This window comes from Monodelphis domestica, chromosome 3 (assembly GCF_027887165.1).
Source record: "Monodelphis domestica isolate mMonDom1 chromosome 3, mMonDom1.pri, whole genome shotgun sequence".
Taxonomy (NCBI): domain Eukaryota; kingdom Metazoa; phylum Chordata; class Mammalia; order Didelphimorphia; family Didelphidae; genus Monodelphis; species Monodelphis domestica.
Window position 1 is genome coordinate 171,540,147 of NC_077229.1, and position 26,422 is coordinate 171,566,568.

Genomic DNA, 26,422 nt, shown 5'->3' on the forward strand with positions numbered 1-26,422 from the left:
GTGAATGAATTCTGCCTGTTTGCATCTATCTCCTCTTGGGTTATGAGAAGATGTTTCTATGATTTTAAAATTGTTTCCTTATGGGACTACAATGTATGTTACTGTATATAAAATCTTTACCTTTGTGATTATAGTGTACATTAATGTAGTTTCAACAACTCATTAAGTTTGTACATTCATTTTAGAGAACAACAAATATGAAAAAAATGAGGATAATTGCATCTGTAATGCTCATGATTCACTGATAAATTCTAACAGAAACCTATAACTTCATCTGCACAAAGGCTGTGGGCAATATGAATTTCATCTGACAATGATCTACCTTAACACATGATCTGTGGGAAACCCCTTTTTTTGAAAATAAAGGTTGCGATTTTTTGTAAGTGTCCAAATCTAATGTACAATAGACAACAATCAATCCAAATTTAAGCAATTTTATAATTCAGGAGCTAGAAAGGATTGTATAGATACCAAAGAGCTATGTGTTTTTTTAAATTATCATTTTGAGAAAATCGTTACCATAAACTTCACTACTGTTTTCTGTGGCTGATACAACAGAGAGACACTAAAAACAAAAGGGAAAGGAGAGTGTGTCAGGGACTCCATGACACTTATTTATCTTCAGATAATGCCTAAGAGAGATCTTTTTACTCATTTCAAACTTGCCTTATGACCACACACACCTGTCCTGAAAAACCTTGTTACCCCAAGAAGACTTTTTCAGCTTCATTCTGTCTTTGGGCTGGTGTCTTACAGGAGAATAATAGAACAATATAATTCTCTCATAGTGGAGGGAGATGATAAAGTGATGCAGTAGCAAAAATAGGGGTAGTAGAGTCAGGAAGCCTTGAATTCAAATCTTTCCTCAGAAAAATACTAGAGGTGTGGCCTTGGGTAAATAGCTTAACCTCCATCAGCCTCAGTTTCATCATCTATAACAGCAAGGGAATAAGTTAGATGGCCACTAGGGTTCTTTCTAAATTTGCTCTAATGTTATTATCCTAGGAGGCCATCCAGTTGAATTACCTCATTTAACATATAAACACACTGAAACTCAGAGAGTGTAAGTGACTTGACCCTTGTCAGCTAGCTGGTAATGGTAACAGGACTTGAAGATAGCCCTTTCCCAGAGCTCTTTCCTGTACACCATGGTTCCTTCTATGGTTCTCCCCTGCCTACTGTGATTTCACCTCAGTTATTCGATGTCCTTCCACTGATGAGCTAAAGAGCTAGAAATTAATGATTGGAGATAATGGTGCAGCCAAGTAGTGCAGTAGATAGGGCACAGGCCCTGGAGTTAGGAAGATATGGGCTCAAATTCAGCTTCTGAATCTAACTGTGAAACACTGGACAAGTCACTTAATCTCTAATTGCCTCAGGTTCCTCATTTGTAAAATAAGATTAATAATAGCACCTATCCTGCAGATTATTGTGAAGATCAAATGACATAATATTTGTTAAGCATAGTGCCTAAAACAGAGTAAGTGCTATATAAATGTTAGCTATCATCATCATTATTATTAATGAGAATCATCAATTTAATTTAGCAGATACTTCAGAAAACCAGTGGGAAAGTGTACATTGAAGTGCCCTTGTTCCTTACCACTGTTTTTTACAAGCGGATACTGCTTTGTCAAATGAATGACAAATTACTTAGAATATAAGAATTAAGATATTTTTCTTCTAATTTTTAATACTGCTATTTTGTATTGCCATTTTTGGACAACTCAAATACACACATATGTGTACATGTACATACACGTGTGTGTGTATAAAACAGCCTCTGAAATCAAGGAAAAGGATGTGAGAGGTACATGGTTCTATTAGTATCAGTCAATTGTTTTAAAGAAAATTTAATAGAATGGTATAATTTTTATATTTAATTCCTCTGTACTTATCAACAAAAGTATCCTAGAGGATGAGTTCTGATTTTCTAATTACCTATATGAAAAATTGAGCCTTCTCCTCAGGCTATATTATTCACCTGAATGAAATGAACTCTTACTTCATTTCTCCACAGCTGGTTGCAGAGTGCACCCAGATCATACAATACAATAGGCAAGAAAGTGAAAAGAAAGACAACATGAAAGGTAGCTGTGGAAGGGAAAAGGTTAAAATTCATAAAGGGTATTGAAACTTTGTATACATTTACCTCCAGCGGTAGGCTGCACTTCCTCAGCTTTGGGGAAAAAAACTCTGATTATACTTGTGTTGATATAGATCAAAGGCAGGTTGCGTGAGGTCAGAGTATGAATCCTCATAGGCTGACCTGGAGATTTTCTTTTCACCTGTTGAGTTCTTGGTAGTTTTGCTTGAAAAATACTTGCAATTGCATTAAGTAAAGGAAAACAGAGAACAACATCAAATGCTTGTGCAGAAAGGAGAATTTCATGAAGAAAGTGAGGTGACCCATCTGTTAAGCCTTCACATAACTTATGGAAACTTTTTCGGTCACTTCTTGATGTTAACTTATGCCGGACATTTTTAGTTACTGCTTTTGTATATGTGAGAGAGAGAAATCCATGTTGTTGATGTGAGCCATCTAAAAGTTTTGAAGTTGTCTGTCTCAAAAAAAAAAAAAGAAAATCACAGTGAAAATTTTGTTAGAAAAGCTTGAACATTTTCAAATAGAGAATCATTTTGGTGGTTTTCTGCCCTACCTCATTTTTAAGCCTAATTCACCTCAAACAACCTTCTATTCATTTTCATTATGTTTCACTATAAAAAGTTTCTGGCCATAGTATTATCATCTCACTCAAATATGCCAATGGATCTGAGATTCCTAGGATCACATTTTCTTAAATATCAAGATAAAGTATCTAGAATAAAAAAGAATAGGATCTTCAAGAAAAGAGGCTATCACAGGACTTAGAGTTGGAAGGAATCATGTAGACTGTCTAATTCATCTTTTTCATTTAACAGATGAGGAAAAACTGATGCCCACAGAGGTTTTGTTACTCAGCCAAAGTCACAGAGTTCATATACAGCAGAGTAAGAATTTAAGCCTGTGACTCAGAATTCAGCACTGTTTTCACTACAGTAAGATGTTTCAATAAAAATTAATCAACCATCTATAGTTTATTAGAGATAGGCATTTATGCTTTGAATCATGTGGTAAAGACTGGGTATTGTAAAAAGCAGTATCACTGATGTAAAACAGAGTGAGGTCTCAAAAGACAGAAAAATTTAGAGCTGCTCCTTTACGTCTACTTTTTATGATGAGTAAGAAAATAATGAAACTTTCCTGGCTGCCACATGGAAGAAAATTGTATGCCTTTCTTTCCCTGTGACATTTGAAGTTCTGGATAAGGAATCTTCTCAAAATACCGTATGACAAAATTAAGAAAGCATTTTTGAATTTAAAAATTTTTCCTTAATAACTTTAATTCTGTATTTTAGTATCTATCATATATATTAAATTTGCCAGAGTTGGGTCTCTAAGGCAGGGAAATGTGGTTTCTGATCCCCAGTTATGGTGATGAAATCACATTGAGTCACCTCGTCTTGCTTCCTTTCTGAGAAAAAGCATGCATTTACAAGATGGACAACTGGGCAAAGACTGCTAGGCAAAGAATGCTAGCTGAGTTTAGAGAAAAAATATTTTCCTCTAGGCAAAGCCCAGAGGTTCTATTAAAACAGATAATGAGCCTAGGACTAGAGAGGTCTTAGGATCTCTGTACTCTGTCCTGGTCAGAACAGATCATACCTAAAGTACCCTGTTAAATTCGGACATTTGCAGTGAATGAAAGATATAAATAAACCAAGTGTTATTAAGAACAGGGTGTTCGGAATGTCAATTTCAAGACTATGTTGGATGAGAATCAGGAGGGGGAAATGAGAATATTTAGCCTTCAGAATAAAAAGGGGGCAGACTATAATATTCGTTTTCAAGTATGTGAAGGGCTGTCAGGAGGAAGAGAGATATGGCTTGTTCTTGGGTTAAAAAAAAAGAAGCAGAACAAAAGGTAAAAATTTCAAAGATGTAACTGTGAGGCTGATTCCAGGCTTGACTCAAAAATTAGAGCTCTCCAAAGGGCAGCTAAGTGGCACAGTGGATAGAGTACTACACTGAGCCTGCAGTCAAAAAGATCTAAGTTCAAATCTAACCTCAGATATTTACTAGCTGTGTGACCCTAAAGAAATCACAATCCTGTCTGCCTTAGTTCCTCATCTGTAAAATGAGCTGGAGAAGGAAATGCCAAACCACTCTAATATCTTTGCAAAGAAAACATCATATGGGGCCATGAGGAGTCAAATGTGACTAAAATGACTCGAAACTATCAACAAATACAATGACCTTTGGTGGTAGGTAGAGGGTTTCTCCTTACTAAAGATCTTCAAGCAAAAACTATTACCCATTGATAAGGTATACTGTAAAGCAGAAGTTCTTAAGATGGGGACTTTAAAATTTTTTTCCCTTCAAATATTGTGATAAATGTGTTTCAATATAATTGGTTTCCATTTTATTTTATGTGTTTAAATACATTATTCTGAGAAGGAATTCATACGCTTTATTGGACAAGGGTCCAAAACACACACAAAAAAGCTGAAGAACTTATTATTGTAGAAGGAATTCTTTTTTCAGAAATGGGCTAAATTAAGGCTCCTGAGATCCTGCCCAACTCTGAGATACTGTGAAGCTGTATTTTCTACCGGTGACTCATAAGACAATAGCTACTTGGCACAGTAACAAAACATATACATTTAAAAAATAATTTTCAACAGTGATCATATTGAGAAATATATTAATTTTAATAAAAATATCTTTCTTTAATAAGCTACACATACCTCTGGTATAATAATCATTACCTTCAAATATGCAAAAACTCATTTGGTCCAGAGTGAAAAAGCATGCATTTTAACTACTTTAATATTTCTCACACATAAAAATTCAGATAAATATTTCCAAAATGCACATAATAAATTAGTGCAAAACATAGTTTTACGAATGGTATCAAATTTGAAGTAGTTTATGCTTCAATATATGAAAAAGCTGCTCAAAAAGTTTCCTATGGGTTAATTCCTATATAATGAATACTATTTCTTCAAAACTATGACTTTAAATATAAAATCAGAATAGTAATTTGATTGAAAATATTTTTTTCCTATCAGAAAAAAAATCATGTCATTTGGGTTAGAGGAGGGATATAGAAAGAAAGCAGGAGAAGTAGCAAAGCAGAAAAGGGTCCATACCACTGTCCACACGCCACTGGCAAAACTGTTCTGTGTCCACTTTTTCTCCTACTGTCACCCTGTGACCCAGTAGCAGAGAAGGACATTTAATGCTGTTGCCACTGTCTCTCCTCTTCCTCCTCTACTCTCACTGTCTAAAGGATTCTTTTGGCATGTGGCCAATGTTTTTTTTAATCTTTGAACTAAAAAGTTTGGTGTCATAAATGATGTCATTTAGAAGTTTTGTGAAGAAATGATTGAATAACATCATGAGAATGTCACTTTTGTCTCCAATCTGATCTATCCTCAGAAAATGCTCCTCTTACTTGGGGTTCACCAGCCCTCTTCTATATATCCTTCTTGTGTTGTATCACTAGTTTATTCTATTTTGATCCTATCAGAGAGAGAGTCTGCAGCCAATAACAGACAAGCAGGGAAGCATCAGAACCAGGGTTGATCACAGTACCCTCTCACTAGGTGGCAAGCAGCAAGTGGCTGAAGGAAGAGGCACATGTAGTCAATGTGTGTGTGGTATGAGGACAGACAGAGAAGTTTTTCCATGTGTAGGTATCTCAGAAAAATGTTTCTTTTTAAATTCATTGTGCAGTTTCTAACAGTACAATGTCTGTTAGTATTAGATCAGGATATGGGCCAAAATGGTGTTTCAGGAAAGGAAATTTCAAAATTTCAAAACCAAAATAAGGATCACATATTGAACTGTTTTCTACTTTATAAACAGTATTTGTACAAAATAGTATTTATTGAGTGTTATTGCAAAGTACACCAGGACATTTTTGTTTGGCAAAATTTAGTAGTATCAATTAGATGCCCTTATATAAATGACATAAGCATAGTTAAAGGCAGATTTTGCCTGCTTGAAGTAGAATTAAATGTTCTTTTCACATATGAATATTTTAATTTGGTGAAACTATCTCTTAACCACACTGATTATATGTACTGTGAATGAAAATTTTATGTATTTTATGTATGTATAACAATGTTTCATATGGATAAAGACATGGAAGAAAATAAATCTAAACAGAACTTCCACTAACATGAAAGCCATTTTAATAGCTAATCCATTTTAGAATTAAAGAAAAAAAATTCACACGTAATAATTTTGTGGAATAATGTCAATGTGAAATTACTTTTCTTTACCAATGACCCAGAAGAGCATACTATAAAATCAGGCATCTAGACATTTTAAATAACACTGCATTTTTATGCAAATACATCATTGTTTCTTTGAATCCAAGACTAAGAACAATTTTAAACTTGACTATTTTTAGTAAGTCTATGATGTATTACTTAAAGTTTAGTCATATATATGTGTATATATATATATATACACACTCATATATATTATATATTACTATTATGTATTATACTATTACTGTGATATACATATTATGTATTTCATAATATATTAAATACATTTAAGGAAAATATTTCCATATAAACAATTTATATATAACACCAAAATATTTATGTGTATTCTGTCTTTAACAATGTTAATGAAACCAAATTGCACTTTAAGTCAATCTGCCTTTCTACCTAGCTATGCTGCTATACTGTGTTTCTACCACTCATATAACTGTTCTATCAGCTCCTGGAAGTTATATATCTTTAATCTAGGATAGTCCTATCCATTCAGGAACAATGATATGTGTATATGTCAGGATTAAGAGGGAAATGAGGATGATGGTATTGGATAATGGTTGTAAGGACATAAAGAATAATATAAAGATCAAACAATGTTGGAATCAGGTATGAAAATATTATGTCAAAAATCACTAGAGTCAACTCTTGCTCATTAGTAAATAATTTACATTTGGTACTGGAATGTACCCTACATATATTTTATTGTATAATTATCTTTCTAACTGTGTTTTCTTAAGGCTCAGATTAAAATAAATTTTGTGCTCTCTGAGGACAGACAGCCCAGAACAGAAGCAGGCTGGATTGCAAAGAGAAGTCAATTTGGAATATACAAATTTGTTGCAGATACTTCATAGTACATGACATAACGCAGATTAAAACAGTGAAATAACTATATTTTCCATAGACAGTTAAATCTATTTTATGGGTTACTGTTAATGGAAGTTCTGTAGAATAATTTTTAAACGATATCTTACAGAAGGAAAGAAGCCAGAGAAATTACTGAAAGGGTCCTGCTTGCAGACGGGTCGAACCAACAAGGTGCGTCTGTTCAGCTTGTCAGTACAGGAAAGGAAGACACCTCCATATTGCCCCAGAGACCAACACTCTTCCCCAAGGCTTGAGGTGATGTACAGGAGGAAAGAGGGTGGAGAGACAAAAAGCAATAAAAAGCCATAAGCAAAAAATTCATATAGATTTAAAATTCTGCTTAAGTCTGCATAGCTGCATGCCTCTGTTTGATAGGGCCTCAATCTGGACCATCTTCTGCAGATACACAGTTAATGGAATTAAAAAGAAAAGATTTTAGTATAAATTTCCCACTTGTAGTTGATAGTAAGAAATAATCCAGCATGAGATTAAGCAAATGAAATAATAAGAATAGATAATTCCAAGGAGGCTATATGATAGAAGTCAATAGTATATTAATTAATGGAAGCAACCCTATCTTGAATTTCATCAAATGTTTGCCAAATTTGTTAAATGAAGATGTTTACAAACTTTAAGCAGCTTGAAGCAATATAGGATGGATTTCAAATGCACAAAATTACTTTGAGGAAGGGGTTCTACTTCTTGTTATCATCATTCCTGTTACATTAAAGAACAAATATATAAAGTTTTACAATAGAGCACTATTTTTAAAAAAATTATATTTACTAAATGAGTCTCACCACTGGTTTTTCTTTGCACTGAAGAAATATTCCTTCAAAATGTCCTGACTGCCAGCCTTCGCCTGGCCTGGAAAACAGAGGTTAACCTTATCTATTCTCTGCAATTTTTTTTTCTGAGTTCACATAATTTAGCCATATTAAAACTATATTTCAAGTAGTTATATAACATTAATAACTGCTAACTGATGTGAAAAATCAGACAATGCAATCAACAAAGCAATTATGTAGCATAGCTATTTAAAACTATAAATTTCACAAAGAGAAGATGAACAAACTACCATTAATGTTATACTCAATACTTCAAGGAAAAAAATCCAAGGCCTAGGTATGAAAAACAATGAACTACAATGAAAGGGAATGGGTAAGAATTATTTTAATAAAGATAGAATTGGTTAGGAACGAACTCCAATGCCAAATATCAGAATATAAAAAAGTAAATCATCTATCATAAAATTACCTAAATCTATCATAATATGATATCTACATGCATTTTTTAAAGTTCCTATTAAAATCCTATCACACATTTTAAAGACATGACAGCTTACCCTTAAAATATGAGTGTGTTTAATATGCATTAAGAATAATACAATTCAAATACCTTGCTTGTAGAATCAAATATTTTTAAAACAAAAAGGCTAATATTTTATGGCATGTTAAGTCCTGAAATTCTTAAGTTAAAAACAAGATGCAGGAATATTCAAAAAGATTTGTTTTCATTCATTTAAATAAAGATTGGGTGACAGTGAAGGAGTTTCATTCAAATAGTCAAATGTCACACGCAGACCTGATGTCTTTAATAGAAATATGTAGTTCTCAAAAACAAAGCACTATTGAATTTAGTCACCATTTTGATGGGGCATTTATTATGGAAAACTTAAGTTATTCTTTCAGTGAATAAATATTTATACCATATAGATCCCACCTAAACAGAGAAGGGAAGTTATATTTGGTATTCTGTGGGAAAGCAGGAAGAGAGGAAAAACAGGGTAGGAATTAGAAAAAGGGAAAAGAGAGAAAAAAATTATCTGTCTGAAAGGAAAACTCTGCTCTTGGACAATGTGGAACTCTTAAAGTCAAGGAAACAGAAGAAAGATGGTGTTATAAGCCATGAAATATGGAGCTATAATTCCTGGACATGTGACAGTGATGAATTTCTGACTTGTCAATTCCAAGAGAGCTGCAGTTGCTGTTAGTGCACTATAAATGTTAAGTTCTTTTCAACTGCTAAAGGACAATGAGTGTGATTTTCTTAATTAAGAATTTGTAAATAGCACTGGAGCATGGAGAGAAAGAATGCAAAAAACAAAAAGCAACAATGCAAACTGTGAAAGGGAATTTTTTAATTCCCTTTGTCTATTTTAAGTTACTCATTCAGGAACTTGAAGTACCCTTGCTTAATACTTAGTAAGTCACTAACAAAGAGAGTTTACACTTAGTCATTAATGCTTAAAGAAAACAAGCACTGGCCCTACCCTGAGTAGTACTAGGCAAATTGAGAGATTTTAATTGGTTCCTGAGATGTGATAGGAAGATAGAGACAGGAAGTGAAGTGGAGAAAAGTACTTGTAAAATCCAGCCAATTCATTTTACTACATTAGCTTGCTCTTGCTGAGGGAGGACTTCTGCATTGGTGTCGTGCATTGGAGGGATTCTTCTGCCTTGGACTTCTACCTTGGAAACTGATTCTGCACTGGTAAAACTCTTGCTGAAGAGACTACTATGACTCCTGGTTGGAGTTTGGGACCTGAAGGAGTCTGTTGGAGTTGAACTTGATTTCTTTGGTTCGACAATTATAGGGTATTTAGCCAGGCAATATTTTCTTCCTCCTTCCTACATTTCCCACTTTACTATCTCTACTTTGCTGTAATAAAGCTACCAAAGCTACTAACAGATTCATAGTTTAATTTTTAATTTTTATAAAACGCGATCACAATAATTATTTTTAACTCATAAATTTAGTCAAATCATTTTTAACCCTTGCAAAACAAAGCACCAGTTACTAAAAGTGTACTATAAGAAATCCTCAACATGAATCCTTTTGTAAAGGGAACATGCCTAATGCAATATGGAGGCAAATCTAATTAAAAGAATGTGACATGTCAGGATGAGAGAACAGCAATGGGAAGGTTTATATGCAGCTTATTTTTTTTATATTACTGGACTGAATCGGTATTGTTTTTAAATCTATGATTTCATTGTGCGTGCTAAGGAAACTCTCATCAATAAGATCTGTAACTGCTCAGACATTTAAAGTTTTAGAGAGCTACTTACTGGACTAAGAAGTTTAGTGATTTGCCCTCAGTTGCACAACTAAGATGTGTCAGAAATGGCCTGGAAATCAAGTTTTCTTGACTTCAAGGCCAGCCTTCTACCCATTATGCATTACCACCTCTCTAAAATTCATAAAGTAAAACCACATTATATTATATACATATGTAAACACAAATAATATGTAAAGTTTTATGATAAAGTACTATATTAAAAAATTATATATACTAAATGAATCTCACCATGTTTTTCTTTGCACTTATACACATCCATTCTTGCATTTTTATTTGAATCTATACAGATACATCTGATTGAAAAAAGATCAATAAATCCATTTATTTTAAAAATCCTTTGTGTGAATAAAAATACCTTAAATTTGGTAATTAAATAAGCTAAAATATAAAAATATTTCTTCTATTTGATACTTTTGGATAAAAGTAAATGAAAGAAAAAGGATTTTTAAAAAATGTTTACACCATGGGATAAGCACTGGAGATACAAGTAGAGAAAAGCAATACAGTTCCTGCTCTCAAGGAGCTCATACTATAACAAATAAGACTATAAAGAATGTGAAATGATGTTATATTTACCTGCTTCTGTAGTGGTCAATATTGAAACTTTCTATTTTGCACTTGACTTTGGTATAAACATCTTGGACATCTACTGAGGCACTGAGATCTTCTAATTCACTAACTACACAAACTTCTGAAATAATAAGTAAACATTAATATTATTAAATATTTTTCAAAATACATTCACAATATTTAGAAGGGAATCTTTATATACAATATGTCAGAGATCTTTGCAAAGTGACCAAACAATATAAAAAGTTCTAGACCAAGAAGAATTTAATTTAATTAAATGTTATAAACACATGAGTGATTTATTTTTGGTTAAATCAATAAATTAAATATTATAATTGTTACCATAGGGTAGGTCTTTTTCCCAATGTTCCTATGCTTATTTACTTCATCACTATTCCTTTAAAGTTCTCCTCAATTGTCAACTCATATAATAAGAGTTGATCTTTTTATAATAACTTAAGGTTTACAAAGCATTTTATATAAATTATTTCGTTTGATCCTCCTTGGGAAGTAGGGTCACAGATATTTTATTGACATTTAACAGATGAGTAAATTAAGGTTCAAGTAAGGGTTAAAAGATGCTAATGACCAATGTCAACCTGAATAAAACTTGGACCAACTAGTTGATCAGTAAATAAAGTGAGGCATTTATTCAGGGTTGAGAAATTGTGATTTGGGTCAACTCCCACCCTTTTTCAGAATAGGATGCTATAGGAGGAAGGGGAAAAAGGGACTCCTATGAAGGGAATATTTGTGGGAAAACCAGGAAGATGTTTAGTCAGGATACTTAGAATAGCCAAATTATAGGAAGGGAATTCCAATAACTAAGAATTTTTAAAGATTAGAATTCTGGATAATGACCTTGGTTTAGCATGAAAAAGCTAGCAAGGTGTCTTTGAAATAATTAAAACAAATTATGTAATTATGACAGAAATCAAACTATGCTGGAAGATAAGTAAAAATAGATAACATAAACATATTAACATTTTTAAAAAATAAAATTTAAATGAAGATAATAGTGTACGTTCTCAGGTCTTCTAATATTATTTAAATGGTTTAATAAAGAATAAATTAATGGTACTTGAAGGCCTCAAAAACTAAGATCAAGCTATCTCTCACCAGTTAATTATGCTGTTTATATCTTGTAGAAGAGCATGCATACATAATCCCCCAATACTAATATGGATTTGCATATAACAGGTATTAAATTAGTTCACACATCCTTTGAATAATTATTTACCATAGTAATAGTGTTCTAATGTTTCTTGGAAAACTGGATCCTAGCTCTAAGAACTGAAAGGTACATCAGAGACTACTAAGTCCAACCCCCTAATTTCACAAATGTAGAAACTGAGGCCAGAGAGGGTAAATGATTTGCTAGAGGTTATAAAGTTGGTAAGCATCAGAAACAGAATTGTAGCCTGGTTTTAAAATTATATATTTTATTTTAAATTTTTGGAAAAGAGGTAACAAGAGAAAGGAGTACCTCTGCCTTTGTTACCAGGATCTGGAGCAAAGAGCTTGATAGTAATTTTGGGTAACACCCACTGCATCCAGAGGCTAACGCGTCCACTTGACCCACCAATGCTGCTTGTAGTTTGTTCCAATGTAATAGAATCAGAAAATGGGGAATCATCACCAGCTTGAACAGAATCACCCTAGAAAAAGGAGACCCCCATAATAGAAATTATGTTTAAAAATTCATCAGGCTTGTGTGTACCCAGAAATGCTATAATTCCTTTACTTAAATTCAACTGAAAATTACATCCTGGTTCATTTATATCTGCAACACATAATTATCACAATAATAGTTTCCCACCTTTCTAGAGCACGAGTATTTGTTTATAGATTATCAGGGCAAGCATTTCTTTATCGAAAACTTATTCACTTAAAAAATTAGAAATGATATGACATTCTATTCCCTTACCTCTATCCAGTTTAACATAGGAGATGACATTCAATAGTATTTCTCTTTTAAAATTAATTTTATTAGCACTGACTTAATTTATAGTATCTCAAAAAGTTCATTAATATTTTCTGTTTATAATTTTTTTTGAAAAGCTAAAGAAAGTAATATATTCTCTCTGCTTTAAAAAGTTGAGGAATACCTTTAACACAATTCTGTAAATTTGTTTTTGGACTAGAAGTATCATTATTTAACTTATAGACTATTTTAATGAAAGATCTCTTAGGAAATCTCACAGGAAGAAATTATAACATGTACAAGTAACTGGAGAAATAAGTTTAGAGGCTACAAAGACACTCTTCCCATATACTTCTTTAGCTCCCTTTCCCCATTAGAATGTAAGCTCCTCGAGAGTAAAGTAAGGGCTATCTTTTTCTTTTCATTTGTATCCACAGCACAAAGCACAGTACTTGGCACATTTTGAGCGCTAAATAAATGCTTCTTTCATTCTTTTTAGTACTGTCACATCTCCTAGTAAAGATATGCCAATCTAATCTTTTGAATTCCAGTCAATCTCCAGGTAATATTCAAGTCAGGAGGCTGCCATGGCTACATTTAACTGAAACTACAACGAATCTCAGAAGTTGAGGTTACTGAATCTGACTGGAAAATCTTTACAACTTTTCTGCTCTCTAGCTTTTGGTATTGTGTTAATGAAGCAGCAATAGGAGGAGGGATGATGTGTTTGTACCATCCAGGGGATGAGCACATGAGAAAAGGTAGTTTAGAGAATCTGAGGATGAAGAACCATGCATGTATTTTAATTTATTACATTCCTTTTTGCTGACCATGATGCCATGTACTTAATTCTAGCTAGGTTAAGAGGAAAGTGGGATCTTTCAAGTAGTAGATCTGAATAGATGAATCTAGGAACATGTATATATTATTAGTTGAGGGAGGTCAAACAAAATATAAGATAGTTTCTTTCCTTAAAAATCTTACAATTTTACAATTTCATTAAAAATTATGGTGAAATCATATATACATATTTTATGTTAAATAATAACTAGCTGTGTGACTTTAAATGTGTCAATAAAAATCACTTGATCTCAGTCTTCTGATCTGTAAAATGAGAGGATTGGACTAGATGAATCCCTTTAAAGCCTTCATATTCTTTTTTTTTTTAAACCCTTACCTTCCGTCTTGGAGTCAATACTGTGTATTGGCTCCAAAGCAGAAGAGTGGTAAGGGCTAGGCAATGGGGGTCAAGTGACTTGCCCAGGGTCACACAGCTGGGGAGTGTCTGAGGTCAGATTTGAACCTAGGACCTCCCGTCTCTAGGCCTGGCTCTCAATCCACTGAGCTACCCAGCTGCCCCCGAGCCTTCATATTCTAATAGCTTCAAAAGTAAAAAATGAAGCAAACATCAACAGAAAGACTGGTTAATGAAGGCCTAGTGCTTAAAGTATGATCAGTTTTGTCCTTCCTCATAGGGTATACAAAGCATGTACAATATTTTCTTGTTCTAATCCAACACACTGAATCTGGGAGAGCCTATTTTTGGCTAGAAACTCTTGGGCATAAAAGTCTGCCTCTGTGGTCTCATGACAAAAATCCTTCAAATTGGTTTTGAAACTGAAAGGGTAAATGAAACAGTAGACATGGTATCAGGAGTTTACATACAAAAGGATGAGTCTAACTCTTCCTCTGCCCTTTTGTCCTTATGCAGAAACAAGACCTGCTCAGAGATACTGAATGGAGGAAGGGTAGCAGCAGCCTCATGTCCCTGCCTGGCTTTTCTATGTCTCCATGAGTGTATGTTGCTTCTGTGACTCTTGTCTCATTTGTGTTCAGTTTATCCTGATCTTATATGAAGGGGGGCATTAAGAGAGAGAAATGTCCAGATGACAAGTGAGTCTAGGTAACCTATCAGAGCCATCAAAGAAGTCTAAAGCAATTAGGGCCAATAACAATAGCAGCATGGTCCAATGAAGAGCTGAATCAGAAGCTGAGTAACAGCTTGCCCTAGCCCATCAGAAGATGTCACATCAGCCAAAGCAAAGCACCCAACAAGGAGGTAGCTGAATAAGGAAGTCATTCATTCATTACTAACACCATGCACTACAGTAAATTTCATGAAGACCTTTCTTTAGAAAGGCCTTTGATTCCTTATTGTTCCGAATGAGTTTCTTATGAGTTTCGTTAACTGTGTGTTTTCCCTACACCTGTGACTTGCTATCATTGGACATTAAGTTCATGTCTACTCTTCTTCCTGTGAACTCTGTAAGTATTTGTGTGAAAGTGAGCCCCAGAGTTTGGAGGAAAATATTTTACAACTATTGTTCTTGCTATATGATATTTGACTAAATGTATCTGCTTAAGAAATATCTATGGAAAGCACGCTGGTATGGGATTGTGGGCTAGCTTTAGAAAGATAGGCACTCACTGGGTTATTTATGGAAACTTGAAAGTAGCAGTAGAGAGGGAGGGAAGTAGAGAAGGAGAGGAGAAAAGAAGGAAGAGGGAGTGGGATGGGAGAGAGAAAGTCAAAAGGTGGGGAAAGAGGGAGAGGAAAAATCTATGTGATGATACGCAATGAGATGTTTTTGGCTATACTATTTCCTATGACCCTCAAGTCACACAATACAGCTGACATCAACATAGAATTTAGGACAGGAAGGATTAGAGAGATAACAATCCAAATATCTCTTCAATTTAAAAAAATTATTAAGCTCAGGATGAGAGAGCCAAAGGGATTTAATTGTCCAAGGTCACAAAAGGTACTAAAGAGTACTACAGTTGGGATTAATCAACAAGTCTTCTTACTTCCAATTCAGCATTCTTTCTGCCATAGCAAGTTGCCTCCTTAAGTGTGACTATTTCTATTTCCACAGTATCTATAAATTGGCATCACCAATTTACTCACAAGTGAAATGAAGATGCTAACCTACAAAATCTGCCTATATCATGAGAAAATCTTTCCCCTTTGTCAACTTGGAAAAACACAGAATTATTGAAGTAGTCATCAAAACCAAATCTTTAATGAGGAGAGAGACAGGTTCTCAAATATCTGCCGTTATACAAAGCCAACCCCTCTTAGAGACAGGGCTCCTAGGGCCCCCAGGGTTCAACTCTGTGTGGTATTTAGCTCTTGGCTCTGTGTAGTGGCCCATATTCAAGAACCTGTCTCTTTTCTGATTAAAGATTTGGTTTTGATAATTACTTCAGTAGTTCTGTGTTTTCCCAAGTTGACATTTTGTTCATTCAAAGCCTGAGTAATATCATAGGTGATCCTGCTTTAAGATTCAAATTCTAATTATTTTTTTGGAAAATAATTTGGTTTCTCATATAATTCAAGAGAATCAGGTGATAAGATTTCATGAGTTTTATTTTCCCTTGTTCAGTCTTGATTAACCATTTAAAAATGTTTAATTCATCAAAAGTGATGAGAGAAATCAACTAATGCTATATTATTTCTTTTTTATTTAAAGATATTTTCTTTTCCCAATTACATGTAATTAACAATTTTTAACATATGTTTTATGAAAATCATAGGATCTAATTTGTCTCCCTCCTCTCAGAGATGGTAATTAGTTTGATAAGGATTATACATGTATTATGCTAGTTTATTTCTTAAAAAGTGCTATCAACTTCTATTCAGTTCAAGGCTTTTTAAGTATCTGTAATATTCCCACAATGAAATATTGAAAAAAATCCTGGGTCTGTTCTTTTAAGAGGAGGATGAAGGGCATCACAGTGGAAGGTTTCATTTCTATATCCAATGCTATACTACTTCTGTGGGAAAGGAATGGATTCTAGCCCCTAAGGCTTTTAACTAGCACAAATAATAAGCACTAGATTTGTCAGGAGAAAAACAAAACAAAACAAAACAGAGACTACTTTTGAGAGTTGTGTGGTCTATTTTGAAATTAATGCATATTCCACGAGGGTGGTATAAGGAATTACATATAATACATTGATGAACAGTAAATTTAATACTTCCACAGCTACAGCAGAAGCACAAGGTGGGGAGGAGGAGGGAAGTGAAAGGAATACCTTGACAACCAATGAAAAGCAATGTAAGAAAAAGAATTGAATAGTGCCTATAGGCAATACTTTGCCAGAACCATGAACACCATTTTTTTTACCCAAATGTCAACCTTCCATTTCATATCCTAAGCAGAAGATGTATCTTGACTTCATAATCTAAAACATCTTATGAATTCCTTAGAGGACACACAGAGAAAGGGTATTCTTCACTTGAGATAAAGAGATACCCCAAATTCACAATTCAGTTAAAGTTTTAATAAGCACATAAATTAATTATATATAGTTAAGCATTATCTCATGTTTATAATAGGAAAACTAAGACTGTTATCTTTGCTCCTGACTATCAACTCATGTTAGAGATCCTGTCTGTTTTCAAAAAGGATTTCTTTAAATCTTCAAACTTAATTTGTCCATGAGTATTTGTCCAAAACAACCCCTCTACGTCCCAAGAAATCTCTAAAAAGAACAATAGCGGCAGCAGTAATAATACTTGAAGATTAAGTACTATGTGTCAGATATAGTGCTAAATTCTGGGAATATGTTGTTGTCAACAGTTTTTTAGTCATATCTGACTCTTCCTTATCCAGATTCATATAACTAGAAAGTATCTGAGGCCAGACAAATTCAGAAAGATGTGTTCCCCGACTCCAGGCCTTGCCACTCTATCTGCTAAACCACTCCATGAGAATATAAACACAAGCAAAAATAAAGACTCCAGGCCTTCCAAAAGCTTGCATTATAACAGGGGAAGAGAAGTTCTAAAAAGAAACTGAAAAGTGGGGTTGGTTGAGGGTGGGGGAAGGTTTCTGGAAAGAGCAGGTACCCAATTCATAGCACAGTGAAGAAATATGTAGTCAAGAGTGTAACTGGGAGAAAAATGAAGGATGCTTAGACTGGACACTTGCTCAAAATCAATGAAGATTCCAGGAGGAATTCACCAGTAGAATGAAGAGGCTGTAAGGCTGGTGAGGATTTTCCTGGACAAGAAGGCAACTGAAGTATGATGGTGAGAGATTTAGCAAGAGAATGGGAAGAGGAGTGAAGAATGGTCTGCCTAGGCACTTCTTCAAATGAAGATTCCCAAAAGAAGGAAATAACAAATAGAGGAGGAAGCCACAGAACCAAAGGGTTAGAAGGCAACAGAGATTTGAAGTCAAAAATCAGAAAATCATGAGCAGAGCAGGGAGAAGAGAGATGTACTGCTTTAAAATTCCTCTACTGTCTAATTTCTAGTGCTCAGAACTTCTTGAAGTCATTCAACAGTCATTATATTAAGCATTTATTATGTGCAAGGCATGGGGCAGCTAGGAGGCAAGGAGGATACAGTTCCAGGCCTGGAGTCCTATGTTCAAATCAAGCCTCTGATCCTAGCTCTGTGACCTTGAGAAAGTTGCTTAACCCTGTTTCTGTTTTTTCATCTGTAAAATGAAAAGGGGAAGGAAAAGGCAAAACATTTCAGTATTTCTGCTATGGAAACCCAAAATGGGGTCACAAAGATTAGAACATGATTGAAATGACTTGACACCAACAAAATGTGCAATGCATTATGCTAGGTATGAAGGAATCTGAAACACAAAACTGAAAGTGTCTTTTCACACAGCTTACCTTTCATTGGGGAAAATAAATACAAGGTATATGAATGAATTTTCCAGAGGGAGGGCATGCAAACTGGGGAAATCCTGATAGACTTCCTAGCTGAGCTATCACTTGACCTTGGTTTAAAAGAAAACTATGGATTTGAGAGGGGGAGGGGAGGCGGTAGGGCATTGAAAACATATGAGACAATCTGAAAGGTCCCAAATGCAGGAGTCGGCCAGCATAGAAATACTTATTTGGTAAGCATTTAAGTGCTTTCTTAAGTGTCAGAAATTATGCCCAGAGATGATGATAGAAAGAAAGGGAAAAATATGGTCCCAGTTTCAAGGAACACACATTCTACTGGGAGATGACATGCAAATAACTGTGCCCAGACAAGATACAGACTGTCTAGATTTAAGGTAAGGAGAGAAGGAAGGGACCAGGGGCAGGGAGTGTGGAAGAATCAGGAAAAACCTCCTGAGTGACAAACATGGAATGAGGACTGCCTTTTAAAGGAAACCAGGAAAGAAAGCAGTGAGGAGGGATAGCATTGCATCTTGGGCATGAAGAGGAAGCTAGTGTGTCATGTGTGTCCCCATCAAATATACCAATATAGAGCATGGAGGATAATAAAGTGAACTGTGGGAAAGGCAGGAAAGATCAGATTTACAAGGTTTTAATGACAAACAAGATTTTATATTTGATCACAGGGATCCTAGGAGCTAATGGAGTTTATGGTGTAAACAAAGTTTAGGTCATAAAAGTCTTTGTAACTTAAGTACTTAGCACAGTGCCTTGCACATAGTAGCTATTTAGTAAAGTTATCTGATGACTGAATTTCTAATTTTACATGTCTACATTTATAAATATCTTGGCTGATTCCTTTAACTGTACAAATCCTACTCAGACTCCTCTGCCTTAATCTTATAAGACCTAAAGTTAGTCAAGGTGAAAATATCCACAAAAACGAAGAATATGTTTTAGATCAGCATGAATAGAAATGACAGAATTTGAGCCTTTAAGCTGACATCTATGATTCTAAAATCCAAGAAGGGAAGAACTGTCAGAACTACAGAAACCATGTGGTAGATTTGTTATAACCAAAAAAGAAAGCTACTGGAAAGAAGAAGAGAAGAAATATTTATCTTCCTCAAGAAGCTAAATTTTTACTTATTAAAGACATTTTTATTAAATAACCTTTTTTTCTGAAATGAGTCATATTTTTACCTTCCACAACTCCCATTTCAACATTCCTTTTAAAAAAAAATATGGTGAAATGATATATACACATTTTAAGTTAACTTGCTGTGTTATTTTAAATGTTTCAATAAAAATCATTTGGTCTGTCTTCTCATCTGTAAAATGAGGTATAAGATAAAATTAATATCCAATAACTCCAAATATTATATTTTATGACTTACTAATAATCACTTGAAGTAGAGGAAATAAAAAGAAAAAAGTAAAGCTGAGTAAAGAGAAGCTTTTCTGACTGTGTTAACAGGAGAAGAGAGAGATGAAGGAACAAGGTTATAGAAATTTTATCTATAAAATGTAAGGATATATCATGAGGATGAAAGTGGGATTCTGGGAAATGGAGTCTTGGGGTACAAAATTCTAATTACACAGAGGGGATTGGACTAGATGAATCCCTTTAATGTCTTCATATTCTAATAGCTTCAAAAGTAAAAAAAAATGAAGCAAACTAAATAGAAAGACTGGGTTAAGAGATCTCTTAGTAAATTCCAGAAACTTAGGAACAAAGGGGTTAGAAGGGGAAGGCAGCTGACACATGGATACCTTCTTCCTAGATCAAATTCAGAATTCCTTCCATATGAAAGTACAACATCTTGTCTCCACCCCCAGTCCAGCTCAGTTTTTCCAAATCTTTGCTTTAAGATAGAATTTTAAAAAGCAAGAAATAAGAGGAAATCATATTAAAATTACCTTTCATAGACAGTATGAAGTATCACTTGGCCTGTATTTTACGAAACAAACTCTTTTTTCTCTTCTTTTTTGTGCTTTAGTTTTAGGTATGTAGATAAACACTTCAGTATTCAATCTTGCTTTCTGAAACTTTGTTCAGGAAGCTGTTTCCATTTAGTGGCTTGAGGTACAGATAACTTTGTGCTGTTCAGAACTAAAGTGTCTATTTTCTGAGATCCTTTTTCTCTATATATTTCTGTGTTTTGAGAATATAATTTCCCCCCAAATTTCAAACTAAAGATTTTGCTAACCAATATTTTATCATCAGAAGTTAATTTCTATGAAAAATTCTTAAATAAGAAAATCTATTCCAAACTAAAACATGCTATGAAACATGAATCTGCAACTTTTAAAGGTTCTTATGATGGATAATACTGTTAAAAATCAATTAATCTAATATCCACTAGGACTTAGATTTTGAACAGATATCTGAATCCCAAGTCACTTCTGACTCTTAGAATCCTTTTTACCCTTTCAAAGCTCAGCTCAAACACCATACGTTCTAAATGAAATCTTTATTGGTCCCCCAGATGCCCCGTCTCTCTCCAATTATCTGGTATATATTTTGTTCAGACTTTTTAGTTTCAAATTTCCTCCTTCCTTTCTCTCCCCCCACTCACTGAAAAAGACAAGTAATATACAATACCCATTTCAAAAATATGAAATCATGCAAAACATATTTCTATATTATCCATGTTCCAAAGAGGAAAAAAAAGAAAAGAAAGAGAAATGGAAGAGGAAAAGGAAACAATATGCTTCAATTTGGACTCTGGGGCCATCAGTTCTTTATCTAGAATTGGATAACATTTTTCATCATAAGTCCTTTGGAATTCTGGTGGATCATTTTATGTTGATCAGAGTTACTAAGGTTTTCATAGTTGATCATCTTTATAATATTGTGTTTACTGTGTAAATTTTTCTCCTGGTTCTGCTCACTTTATTTTGAATCAATTCATAAAGGATTTTCCACATCTTTCTGAAATTATTCCCTTCATCATTTCTTATGGAAAAACAGAATTCCATAACAATAATACACACAATTTGTTCAGTCATTTTCCAACTGATGGGCATCCCCTTAGTTTCTAATTTTTGCTCACCACAAAAAAAGCTGCTATATGAGTTCTTTTCCTTTTTCTGTGATCTTCTTAAGGTATAGATGTAGTAGTGGTATGGATATGTCAAAGTGTATGACCAGTTTAATTGTTTTTTGGGCATGGTTCCAAATTGTTCTCCATAATAGTTGCCCTAGCTCACAGCTCTACCAAAAGTATATTGGTATATCTATTTTTCCCATATCCCCTAAGTTTTATCATTTTCTTTTCCTGTCATGTTAGCTAATCTGGCATATGAAAGGTAGTACCTTAGAATTGTTTTATTTTGTATTTCTCTAATTATTAGTGATTTAGAGCATTTTTTGATACCACAATTGAGAACTGTTTTCTTCCTCTTTAAACTGTCTATTCATAGGCAGTTTTCAGATAAAAAAATCAAAACTATCAATAAACATACAAAAAAGTGTTCTAAATCTCTCATAAATAGAGAAATGCAAATGAAAACAACTCTGAAGTACCACCTCACACCTGGCAGATTAGCCAAAATTGGGACACTAATACATTGCTGGTGGAGTTGTAATTTGATAAAACCATTCTGGAGAGCAAATTGGAATTATGCTCAAAGAGCTTTAAAAGACTGCCTGCCCTTTGATCCAGCCATACTACTTCTGGATTTATACCTCAAAGAGATAACAACTTATATAAACATATTTATAGCCACACTCTTTGTGGTGGCAAAAAAATTGGAAAATGAGGGGATGCCCTTCAATTGGGGAATGGCTGAACAAATTGTGGTATTTGTTGGTGATGGAATACTATTGTGCTCAAAGGAATAATAAAGTGGAGGAATTCCATGGGAACTGGAACGACCTCCAGGAGTTGATGTAGAGTCAGAGGAGCAGAACCAGGAGAACATTTTACAGAGAGACTGATACATTATGGCATAATTGAATGTAATGGACTTTTCTACTAGAAGCAATGCAATGACACAGGACAATTCTGAGGGACTTTTGAGAAAGATGCTATCCAAATCTAGAGAAAAAACTGTGGGAGCAGAAACACAGTAAAAAACCATATGATTGATCACGTAGTTCAGTGGGGATGAGATTAGGATTTTGATGTTAAAGGATCACTCTATTACAAATATGAATAACATGGAAATAGGTTTTGAACATTGATACATGTATAACCCATTTGAATTGCTTGTCAGCTCAGGGAGGAGGAATGGAAAGGGGAGGGAAAGAACATGAATCATGTAACTATGGACAATCCTGAAGAATTTATGAGAAGGGAAGTTATTCATATTGAGAGACAGAATTCTGGGAATGGAAATGTAGAAGGAAAGCATTTGATTTTTCATTTGTTTAAAAGGGTATTGGATGTGTGGTTTTGGTTTTTAAAATGTTATTACAAAAATGATTAATATGGAAATAGATATTCAGTGATATTACATGATAACCCAGTGAAATTGCTTATTGGCTCCAGGAGGGGGAAGGGAAAAGAGGAGGGAAAGTATATGAATCATGTAACCATGGAAAAATATTTAAATAAAAATAAAAATAAAAAATTAATTGACTTCCCCAGAGTAACAAAGCTAAATGTTTAAGGATGAATTTGAATGTGGTTTTCTAACTCTGGGGCCAATGCTCTATCCCCTGGGACACCTATCTACCTTATAAATTGACACCACCATATAAAGACTCTAGAAAAGTTGGACATTAATCAGGTTTTGAAAATGAGGCTTTGACTTCCGGTCAAGATGGCGGCTTAGAGAAAGCTAAAGTTCAGATCTCTGGAAAACCCTTTCCGACCGATCTCAAACTATAAGCTCCTAAGGCACCGAAATTCAAAACGATCAACAGCATAGACCCTGGGAATCCTCCTCCTGGACCTGGACCTGGATCAAAAGGTACGGCCCCCCTCAAAAGCCAGAACCCGAGATCACTCGGACCTAAGGGGTAGGAGTGCAGAGTCCAAGGCTCTGGGAAGCCGAGGCCCTGCCCCGCTCAGAGAGCATGGTAGTCTGAAACAACAGCAACCCTCAGGGCGGGCAACACAGCCTCACCAGCTGGATCCTGCTATCCAAGTCTCAGTGAAAGTCACTGCCCTCGGAGCTCCGGGAAGCTGCGACTCCTTCCCTTTCCCCACAGAGGGCAGGGTCGTCTGAAACAACAGCAACCCTCAGGGCGGACAAAACAGCCTCACGGCCAACTATTCTGAAGGCAACTTCTGGAAAGCAACCCCACCCAGTCCAGTCGAGGGGGCACCTTAGCAGCAGGAAAGCAGATAGAGCCAGGGGAGAGTGTGGCCTCCTGGTCTGACCCTTCCATTCCAGTTCCAGTGAAAGTCATTGCCTTAAGGCAACCCAGGGAAAGCTCATAGAACCGACAATCTGCCCAGGACTAAAGCCTCTGAACACCAGACAGAGATAAGAAAAGCTAATCCTCCCCATTCAGAGATGGCAAACTCCACAGAAGCCCCCAATTCCCAAGAAAAATAAAAAGAAAGGGGCGACTTTGGACACATTCTATGGAGCCAAAATACAAAATACAGAGGAGATAGAAGACGATACACAAGAAAATGCTCCGAAACCTTCCAAAGGAAATGGAAACTCTCCACAAACGCATGAAGAATTTGAATCAGAAATGACCAAAAAGATGGAAGCCTTCTGGGAGGAAAAATGGGAAATAATGCAAAAGAAATTCACGCATCTACAAAACCAGTTTGACCAAAGTGAAAAGGAAAACCAGGCTTTAAAGGCCAGAATCAGGCAGCTGGAAGACAACGATCGTGTAAAAGAGCAAGAACTAATAAAGCAAAGCCAAAATACCAAGAAATTAGAAGAGAACATAAAATATCTCACCGACAAGATGACAGATCTGGAAAATAGAGGGAGAAGAGATAATTTAAGAATAATTGGACTCCCAGAAAAGCCAGAAATAAACACCAAACTGGACATGGTGATACAAGATATAATCAAAGAAAATTGCCCAGAGATTCTAGAACAAGGGGGCAATACAGCCACTGACAGAGCTCACAGAACACCTTCTACCCTAAACCCCCAAAAGACAACTCCCAGGAATGTAATTGCCAAATTCCAAAGCTATCAAACAAAAGAAAAAAATCCTGCAGGAAGCCAGAAAAAGACAATTTAGATATAAAGGAATGCCAATCAGGGTCACACAAGACCTTGCAAGTTCTACTCTGAATGATCGTAAGGCATGGAACATGATCTTCAGAAAGGCAAGAGAGCTGGGTCTCCAACCAAAAATCAGCTACCCAGCAAAACTGACTATATACTTCCAAGGGAAAGTATGGGCATTCAACAAAATAGAAGACTTCCAACTTTTTGCAAAGAAAAGACCAGAGCTCTGTGGAAAGTTTGATACCGAAAATCAAAGAGCAAGGAATACCTGAAAAGGTAAATATTAAGGAAAGGGGAAAAATGTTATCTTCTTCTCTTACTCAAACTCTCTTCTATAAGGACTACATTTATATCAATCTATGTATACTAACATGTGGAGAAAATGTAATGTATAAATAGGGGGTAAAGAAAGACCAAATAGAATAATCTTTCTCACACAAAGATTCACATGGGAAGGGGAGGGGAAGAAAACTCCTATAAGAAGGAGAGGAAGAGAGGGTTTTTTACTTAAACCTTAATCTCAGGGAAATCAACTCTGAGAGGGAAAAACATCCAGATCCATTGGGATCTTGAAGTCTATCTTACTCAACAAGGGTAGGGAGAAGGGAAAACCAAGGGGGGGAGGGGGAGAGGGAAAACAAAAAGGGAGGGAAATAGAGGGGGGAGGGGGAGGGAACAAAAAGGGAGGGACTAAAAAGGGAAACATCAAGGGAGGGGACAAGGGAGACTGATTCAAAGTAAATCACTGTACTAAAAGGTAGAGCCGAAGAAGAAAAGGTTAGAATTAGGGAAGGCTATCAAAATGCCAGGGAGTCCACAAATGACAATCATAACTTTGAACGTGAATGGAATGAACTCACCCATAAAACATAGACGAATAACAGAATAGATTAGAATCCAAAACCCTACCATATGTTGTCTTCAAGCAACACACATGAGGCTGGTTGACACCCACAAGGTCAGAATTAAAGGATGGAGTAAGACCTTCTGGGCCTCAACTGACAGAAAGAAGGCAGGAGTGGTAATCATGATATCTGATAAAGAAAAAGCAAAAATAGACCTGATCAAAAGGGATAGGGAAGGTAATTATATTTTGTTAAAAGGGACTTTAGACAATGAGGAAATATCATTAATCAACATGTATGCACCAAATAATATAGCACCCAAATTTCTAATGGAGAAACTAGGAGAATTGAAGGAAGAAATAGACAGCAAAACCATATTAGTGGGAGACTTAAACCAACCGTTATCAAATTTAGATAAATCAAATAAAAAAATAAATAAGAAAGAGGTAAAAGAAGTGAATGAAATCTTAGAAAAATTAGAATTAATAGACATATGGAGAAAAATAAATAGGGATAAAAAGGAATACACCTTCTTCTCAGCACCACATGGCACATTCACAAAAATTGACCATACATTAGGTCACAGAGACATAGCACACAAATGCAGAAAAGCAGAAATAATGAATGCAGCCTTCTCAGATCACAAGCCAATAAAAATAATGGTCAGTAATGGTACATGGAAAACCAAATCTAAAACCAATTGGAAATTAAACAATATGATACTCCAAAACCGTTTAGTTAAAGAAGAAATCATAGAAACAATTAATAATTTCATCGAGGAAAATGACAATGGCGAAACATCCTTTCAAACCTTTTGGGATGCAGCCAAAGCGGTAATCAGAGGTAAATTCATATCCCTGAATGCTTATATTAACAAACTAGGGAGAGCAGAGATCAATCAATTGGAAATGCAAATGAAAAAACTCAAAAGCGATCAAATTAAAACCCCCCAGCAGAAAACCAAACTAGAAATCCTAAAAATTAAGGGAGAAATTAATAAAATCGAAAGTG

At 35.0% G+C, this 26,422-nt stretch overlaps 1 protein-coding gene and 1 long non-coding RNA gene across 10 annotated transcripts in view; one reads left to right on the plus strand and one right to left on the minus strand.

Annotated features, from left to right (window-relative positions):
- Positions 1–7,383, plus strand: part of LOC103106521 (uncharacterized) — a 42,918-nt gene extending 35,535 nt beyond the window's left edge. For both annotated transcript variants that reach the window (XR_008917184.1, XR_008917185.1), the window contains exon 5: positions 7,310–7,383. This is a non-coding gene — a long non-coding RNA (uncharacterized LOC103106521). The remainder of the gene's footprint in view (positions 1–7,309) is intronic.
- Positions 1–26,422, minus strand: part of VPS13B (vacuolar protein sorting 13 homolog B) — a 1,055,144-nt gene that overhangs the window by 468,932 nt on the left and 559,790 nt on the right. For 7 of the 8 annotated variants that reach the window (XM_056820764.1, XM_056820763.1, XM_056820760.1 and 4 more), the window contains 4 exons: positions 12,339–12,510; positions 10,859–10,973; positions 7,308–7,449; positions 2,153–2,561 (listed from right to left, as the gene is read on the minus strand). In XM_056820764.1, the coding sequence (XP_056676742.1) occupies positions 2,153–2,561; positions 7,308–7,449; positions 10,859–10,973; positions 12,339–12,510 (838 nt within the window). Of the gene's footprint in view, positions 1–2,152; positions 2,562–7,307; positions 7,450–8,000; positions 8,068–10,858; positions 10,974–12,338; positions 12,511–26,422 lie in introns of all 8 variants that reach the window. The other variant, XM_056820765.1, reaches the window with a different exon arrangement.